This window comes from Poromitra crassiceps (genome assembly GCF_964638095.1).
Source record: "Poromitra crassiceps genome assembly, chromosome: 1".
NCBI lineage: Eukaryota > Metazoa > Chordata > Actinopteri > Beryciformes > Melamphaidae > Poromitra > Poromitra crassiceps.
Genome location: NC_139623.1, coordinates 100,610,914 through 100,619,474, shown reverse-complemented (window position 1 = coordinate 100,619,474; position 8,561 = coordinate 100,610,914). Strand labels below are relative to the sequence as shown.

The window sequence follows — 8,561 nt, the reverse complement described above, 5'->3', positions numbered from 1 at the left end:
AATACAGATAAGAGTCACTATCTGGATCAGCAACATCATGCAACATCATGCATGGTGTCGCATGTGAATTAACCGTTAATCAAAGGAGCGAGGAAAAATGTGTCACGTCTGTGTCTGTCAAAATCAAAATTGATCAAAAAATTAGGATAAAAATAAAAGATTGGTCACACAAAAAAAAACAAAAATCAGTTATTCACAACTAAAGGTAAACTAAAGGTAAAGGTATTTCTGTTATTATTTTGCAACACAATTATCACAATAGACAACACAATAGTGCTAAAAAACATATTTCTTCTTCCCCCCATTATCATTTGGCCAGGAAATTAGACATAGAGCTTATATTTATTTCTTACAGTGAATTACAGGATCGCATAATATATGTATAATGTATGAATTGAGCAAATACAATTTTTGGCAACAGAGTGGGTCCCACAGAGTGGGGCGGCTGTAGCTCTAGCTCAGAGAGCGAGTCTTGCACTAATTGCTTTGGATAAAAGAGATCGGTAGTTCGATCCCCGCCTCCTCCATGTTGAAGTGTTCTTGGGCAAAATAATGAACCCCAAATTGCTCCCGATGGCTGTGCGTGGTAGCATGCCGCCATTGGTCCATGAATGTCTGTGTGAATGTAGCTACTCATTATAAAGTGATTTGGATAAAAGCGCTATATAAATGCAGGCCATTTACCATTTACCATTTTTCCATCCTATTGACCTTTGTGTTGAGCAGAGCTGACCTGGAAATATGACATAATACCCTGAAGAATTGAGCAAATATAGCAAATGTATTATCTGGCAAGAGAGCATTGACCTGACTGTTCATCAGAGTTGACCCCCGCCCCCCAATCTTTATCGCAAACATTGATCGGTCAATGCATAATGTATGAGTCGGACAAATGGCTACTTAGAAAACGGACAAAAGTTGAGACTGTAGAGCCCACTCAGAGCAGAGCGTATACCATCGGTGAGAGAGCATTGAGTTTTTATAGCACATGAAGCTGTGGTACTGGATGTACTGTACTGGAGATACGCAGCTGGAGATGCAACGGCCTTGTTCCAGGTCGGTTGTTCAGAGAGGTATGACTTTTCCTTCATAGGGCTTTCTGATCACAGCTGTAGGTTTCCCCACCTGCAGAACAAATACAAAGCGGGGAGGTGTGTGTGTTGCTCACAAAATGTTATTGCCCTTAAGTTTGCATGTGCAGGTGTGTGTGTGCCGCTTAAGTTTACATCAGTGCCTGTGATGTCATAAGATAAATTTGCTTTTATGACATCACAGATGACATCATCAGTCTTATGACATCATCAGTGATGTCACAATGCTTCCTATGACATCATCAGTGGGACAAAAATTGAAACAAACAAACAGAGAACAAACAAACAGAGAACAAACATTGCCCACATGCTCCCTTGTGATATTCTTCTGAAAAATATTATTTAGCCTCACCAGGTGATTAGGCTCGACCCCAACTCTCTTCAGACTTGGAGTATGGGATCACTGTACTGAACTAACAATAAGGAGGCCAGTGTTGGGTACAGTAGAATTACTTTTCCCAGTAATAAATAGTGTAGCGACTTTCAATTTCAATAATAATATTATTTAGTTCGGTGGCTCAGTGGTTAGCACTGTTGCCTCACAGCAAGAAGGTCCCGGGTTCGAACCCCGGTCCGTCCCAGGTCCTTTCTGTGTGGAGTTTGCGTGTTCTCCCCGTGTTCGTGTGGGTTTTCTCCGGGTGCTCCGGTTTCCTCCCACCATTAAAGACATGTATGTTAGGGTTAACACTCCTGTCAGTGCCCCTGACCAAGGCAATAGCAACTGGAGTTGGTCCCCGGGCGCTGCACTGCAGCTGCCCACTGCTCCTAGTTCTAGGAAGGTTCCTAGTAGAGGATGGGTCAAATGCAGAGGATGAATTTCCCCATGGGGATAAATAAAGGATAACTAACTTCAACCAGGGGCGGTTTTAGACCCTTTTTGGGTGGGCTGAAGCCCTCCTCTATTCATCTCTCATTCATGCTTTAAAGCCATAAGCCGGGGCGGCTTTAGCTCAGGAGGTAGAGCGGGTCGGCCAATGACGCAAGGGTTGGCGGCTCGATCCCCGCTCCCTCCCAGCCGCCGTCGTTGTGTCCTTAGGCAAGACACCTAACCCTCCTTGCCTCGTATGAATGTAGACATGAATGATGGTGGTCGGAGGGGCCGTTGAGCGCTGATGTGTGGCTGCCATGCTTTCGAACCACCGGTACGAATGGTGTGAACGAATAATGATTCTGTGAAGCGCTTTGAGCACTTGGAAAGGCGCTATATAAATCCAATCTTATTATTATTATTATTATTATAAAAAAATAATAATAATAATGGTATTGGTGATTGGTGCATGCAACATACGACCTTTATTTTGAAAATATGGTTAGGTCTAGAGCAGGGGTGCCCAAACTTTTTTGACCCAAGATCTACTTTTCAAGTAGCCAGCCTCCCGAGATCTACCAGTCCAGTTTCAACATCGCAAACGCACACACATCGATGCATCTTAAATCGATGCATCACTTTTTCCCCCAATACACGATTTATTTTTTCTCACTTTACAATACAATTGCATTGTACTGAGGTCTCCAGACCATATTTCAAGCAGAAGGCCACTCATGCATAATCCGATCATCCCCTGATGTCAGTCAAGTTCTAGCATAACGTGGTCAGTTAAAGTCCTAGTATGACGTCTGCTATGACGTCAAATATGACGTCAGTTAATCCTCATATATATAGCAAGGGTTCTACGCCACCTCTCTCTCTCTGGCCGATCATAGCAGCAGCTAGCTTCACGGCAGTCCATCTCCCTTGAAGCCGTCCTCCGAAGCATTGTTTTGCACCATATCTGCAGACCGAATCAGCACCCCCAAGTCCTCTCTACCCGTGGACAATCCCCGCGGATCTCTCAACGCTCCCCACTCCTGGTATGTCGGATCCCGAGCCAGAACAGTCCATGGGCAGTGACGACAGCTCAAACAACGATACCCTGTTCCGGATCGGCACGGAGCGCTTGGCCTTCCGAGACGGCCGGGCCGCAGGCTGCCAACGCGGGGCGCTCCACGGCGAGGGGCAGCCGTGAAACGCCATGTTCTACGTTGTCTTGCACGTCGTCAATCTTTTCCTTGCTATCTCCATTCACGGAGCAAATCGGCTCAAGCAAAGCGGCCATTTCCCTCCAGCCAGGAGTCCGCCCCAAGTCAACAACAGACTTTCAGACTGACAATCAGTGACTAACATTTTCGTTCAGCAAGCAGCATGCATGCAGCCCCACTATTCTTCATCGGACGGGTGTCCAGGCGTCCAAGCATTCAGGCTTCCGCACCGCGATCATCGCGTCCCCAGGCTTCTCCAGGCAAGCAGGCCCCTCCACCTCGCCCGTGGTCAATTGTACAGCAGGCGCGGATCCCTCTGCTATCACCGGGCAGTTAAGTCTTTAACCGTAAATAAACGGGAGTTTGTGTGAGTTGAAAGATGTCATGTCGCTGCCTGATGACGTCATCACCGCACATCGTATATTTCATTCACAATTCTTCTTGACAGCACGTTGTTGAGATCACGTGACATGCCGGTAAAAAAAAAAAAAAAAAATCACGCAACGGGTTATTCAAAAGACCCTTGGCCCATGGAGCATGTCCGAGCATCAGTTCGAATGAGTGTTATAACTTTCAGACCGAAGACAGACGGCCCAGGGGATGCTGACGTCTTTTTCCGTGTCAAGCTACCCAGTCTTAATACACCACTTCCTGTTCTTAACGAATTTCAAAGGGAAATGCCTTGGCGTTTCTTTTAACCATAAATAATACCAAAGCTAAAATAATTAATACAGTGTCACGCTAGTCACGTAACAAGAGGCAGCGAATCCCATTGTTATATGTTGGCCAACCATAACATATCACTGCGAGTTGCAGCCATTGAGTTATAATATGAATGGAGGGAGTGTCCCTATCTCCTCCCCGTATGTTTTTGAAGCCAAAATCCGGCCAGATCAGTGAACCAGAGTCTGCGCAGTAGCGCCCTTGATTGAGAACCTCTGAGAGCTCCACGCCCCTCTGAGCTGCTGTTTCTAGAATGCGCACAGTGCGTTGCGTATTTATATACAGTCTAGCTCCGTTAATATTACACTTTAAGTTGTAATATTTTTGTCTCGCCGAAGTAACCAGGAAGATTCCCACTACGAGATCAGTTTATCAAAATGACGCCTGTACGAAAATCTGATTTTGGTTGTCGGAGATTTCAGATCTCCGGGCTGCTGCTGACTGCTGAGTGCTCTCAGCGCTCTCAGCGCGGGCCGGAAGTGGAGGCAGGCCTCACTCACCCTCAGCCCAACCTAACGTTAGCCCAGTGAGTGCGCGAGCCAGGCTGCCCGGTCCATCGCCTGGTATATCGCTACTAAGAGAGGAGCTTGTGAAGAACGAACATCCCCACAGTCAAAGCATTTCCCCCAGATATGCATAAAAAAAAAAAAAAAAAAAAAAAACGTTTGTTGCTTTAATAGCCTACAAAAATAAAACGTCTGTTCGTACGTGATGCTAATCCACTAGCGATGAGCTAACGGTGCGTGTGTACTACTAGGCCTCATCCCATGAGCCACCCCGACCTCCAGGCCTGCACTACCCAGGCTAAGAGCCCATCTCCCGGCCCCACACACCCAGCAGAGCCACCCGACCTCCAGGCAGCATTACATAACAATGAAGCCGCGTGTCTTGTCTATGACGATAGATCTATAATGTGAAGAGCCTGTCCAGCCAATGACTGCTCGAGACTGGCTGCCTCAGCTGCCAATCATCCATTTTTATCCCCTTTTTATATGTCAAATAACTACTTAAAAAAAAAAAAAAAAAAAAAACTGATCAGAAAAATGACCACTTGCACAGGCATTAGCATGATAATGACTATCTAAAAATGATACAAACCACCTTTGAAAAAAAAAAAAAAAAAATTATCCGACGTATACTGTGACTATTTCGGTTTTGATTTTCCCATCCACTAACATGAGGAGGCGGGCCTCGTGACCCAATACTGGATTCAACCACCAGAGCGGCGATCTAACATGCAGCGGCTGTGATGCCCAGTCCATCTTATGATGGGTCCATGGTTGCAACTAGCAGTCTATGGTGCACTTGCAAGGCGGTGAAACCACTGTTTTTCTTTTACTTGTTTATTAACCAGTTTCTTTATATCCCATGCATTAAGCATTACATTTCAGCTCTATAGGGTTGCCGCCAGAATGAACCGTTTGCCCCATGGATCTTCCGGTCTGTCCAGAGTACCCGAGATGCCATGGCACTTCAGCATCAGTGCTTCTCCAGGCCGGGTCGCGTCAATCACCGTGAATCTGCCCAGACTTCCCCATGGGGGGAAAAGATGGTCGCCATCTGAGGACATCATCACCGGCCGGCACCGTATCTTTTCATTCAAATAGCTCCTAATAATGCTTGCATTCCCATGAATTACTGGCTCGTAATTCTGAAATAATCGTCCCTGAAAGGGCTGAGAGCGTTGAAGCTATTATCATAAGAATTTTGCATCGGGTGAATTCTGTCTGCCTCTCCAGCTAGCGATCCTGTCCACGTGTCATATTGTTTATTTTCAGCTCATCAATCTCATCACGTGATGACTGCTGACCCATACAGCATTGCAGCTAAGCCCAAAATCAGGGGAAAGACCGCTCAGGCCCCAGACCGGCCCCCGGCTCCCCTGTTCCTCATCGCACCTCGTCACCACATGACAAGATCCTGGTTCGTCCTGCACCTCAAGCGGACGCTCCAGAAGTGCAACCTCCCGACGAAGAACTTCTCCAGCCACTCCTTCAGGATCGGAGCGGCCACCTCAGCCGCCGTGCAAGGAGTGTCCTCCGCCTCCCTCCAGCAAACGGGCCGCCGGTCTTCATCAGCATTCTCCAGCTACATCCGCCCGGAGCGGGTGGCCATACCGGCGGCCCAAAGGACCCTCCTCCCTTCATCGGCAAGCATGACAACGAACAGTGTCCCGGACTTCCGTGCCAAATAACGTCTCGTTGGTGGTGGCTCCCCGAAAAGCACGGCGCCCAGTAAGGCGCAGTAAATCTCCCGGTTAATTTTTTGGGGGAAAGAGAGAGAGCCAGAGAAAGCCAGAGAAAGTCAGGGCCAGTCAGAAGGCCAAGTCAGGGGGCCAAGAAGGCCAAGTTAAAATGGTGAGGCGCCAAGGCGGCCAAGCTGGGAAGCGCCAAGTCAGGTAAAATAAAGGTGAGGCGCCATGGCGGCCAGGAAGGCCAAGCCGGGAAGCGCCTTAACACTTTGAGTGCCACGGCCCTTGGGCAAAAGGTGCTGTACTGTGCCACATAGGCCGCAATGCATTTTAAAACAGTCATATAATTTCTTTAATAATTACTATGTAAACACTGAACACGCACAAATAACGATGAGACTCTCTTCTATCACCTGCAAAAAAAAGTTTATTGGTCCCATTTTCCGTTCTTTAGTTATGAGCCGGAGAAGATAGCTTGATTAGACCAAAAACAGCCCTTTTTTTCTACGAGCTGAGATAATGACCCTTTTGTGAAAGGAAGCATTTCAAGCACATCATTGACTCATTGCTAATATTTTCTGATGTAATGCTGCAGCTGCCTGGGTCTGTCGTATGCTGTAGTGTCCTGCGTGCCCCACCTCCCCCCCTCCTCCTCCCCCCCCCCCCCCCCCCCCCCGTTGTTGGAGGAGTATCTCTCTGCTCTGCTCTGCTGTGAGTGCGTTTGCTCTGCGTGTGCTGCTCAGCAGTGAAAAGCCCGCTAGTCCAGCTTTTTTACACCCGCGTGTATGTCACCATGCTTCCAGTTGAGAACTCCACGGCTGATCATGCGAATGCAGCGGACACGAGGTGCTCAATTGTGACAGCAGATTGGCTGCTGCAGGGGCACAGCTACGTTATGCTTCAATGAAGCAGCTGCATACGGACGGATGCGATGCGATTTCCTCTTCCCAAACGACTTCTTCTGTGTGTTTTACTCTATGGTTTTACTCCACTTTCTCTCATCTGGAGTGCGCTGTCGCCACCTAAGGGTTCTGTAAAATAGGTTAGACACATTCAATAGCTATCATATTGTAAGAGGCGATGTAAGAGGCATAGATCGACACCCCCCCGTCAAAAAAACAATTTCGAGTTACTGACGCCATTTGGCGTCGCTGGCAGCCTACGGTAAATTTCTAATGACGCCATATGGCGTCGCTGGCACTCAATGTGTTAAGTCAGGTAAGGCGCCATGGCGGCCAGGAAGGCCAAGCCGGGAAGCGCCTTAAGTCAGGTAAGGCGCCATGGCGGCCAGGAAGGCCAAGCCGGGAAGCGCCTTAAGTCAGGTAAGGCGCCATGGCGGCCAGGAAGGCCAAGCCGGGAAGCGCCTTAAGTCAGGTAAGCCCGACCGAGTTGGGAGCGCCAGCCGCAAATAGCTGTAAGTCGCTAAAAAGGTCGAAGGCCGCAAAAGTACAATCGCGAGGCGCCAAGGCGGCCAGGTAGGCCAAGCTGGGAAGCGCTACCGCGAGGTGCCAAGGCAGCCAAGTAGGCCAAGCCGGGAAGCGCCAAGTTAAACATTAATGTATCAAGATCGAAGGCCCGACCGAGTTGGGAGCGCCAGCCGCAAATAGCTGTAAGTCGCTAAAAGGTCGAAGGCCAGAAAAGTACCATCAACTACCGGCGCCTGCAGATCTCAATTAACCTCCGGTAATCAGATCTTCCTTTTGGGGGATCTCCTAGCCTATGCAGGTGCCCTCCTCTTGCCTCAAGAGGAGCGCCACTGGCCAATGGAGTCATGCGCCAAAGTATTTGCCATGCATGCCGATTGCTAAATAAAGTTTGTCAAATCCTACCAACTGGCCTCTCATGATTGAAGTGAGGTCTCCAGACCATATTTCAAGCAGAAGGCCACTCATGCATAATCCGATCATCCCCTGACGTCAGTCAAGTTCTAGCATAACGTGGTCAGTCAAAGTCCTAGTATGACGTCAAATATGACGTCAGTTAATCCTCATATATATAGCAAGGGTTCTACGCCACCTCTCTCTCTCTGGCCGATCATAGCAGCAGCTAGCTTCACGGCAGTCCATCTCCCTTGAAGCCGTCCTCCGAAGCGTTGTTTTGCCCCACCCACCTCCCCAGTCCGCCACCAACGAGTCTTGACTCCTGATCCCCCACGGGGGGGGGATCTCCTAGCCTATGCAGGTGCCCTCCTCTTGCCTCAAGAGGAGCGCCACTGGCCAATGGAGTCATGCGCCCGATCATAGCAGCAGCTAGCTTCACGGCAGTCCATCTCCCCTGAAGCCGTCCTCCGAAGCGTTTGTTTTGCCCCACCCACCTCCCCAGTCCGCCACCAACGAGTCGTGACTCCTGATCCCCCACTGGGGGGGGATCTCCTAGCCTATGCAGGTGCCCTCCTCTTGCCTCAAGAGGAGCGCCACTGGCCAATGGAGTCATGCGCCCGATCATAGCAGCAGCTAGCTTCACGGCAGTCCATCTCCCCTGAAGCCGTCCTCCGAAGCGTTTGTTTTGCCCCACCCACCTCCCCAGTCCGCCACCAA

General features: G+C 49.0%; 1 protein-coding gene across 1 annotated transcript in view; it reads right to left on the bottom strand.

The window, feature by feature from the left end:
- Positions 1-1,065: 1,065 nt before the first annotated feature.
- The window catches only part of dpys (dihydropyrimidinase), a gene marked incomplete at both ends in the record, with an annotated part of 29,406 nt that continues 21,910 nt past the window's right edge, over positions 1,066-8,561 (bottom strand). The window contains one exon of the mRNA XM_083642186.1: positions 1,066-1,125. Within this exon, the coding sequence (XP_083498312.1) occupies positions 1,066-1,125 (60 nt within the window). The remainder of the gene's footprint in view (positions 1,126-8,561) is intronic.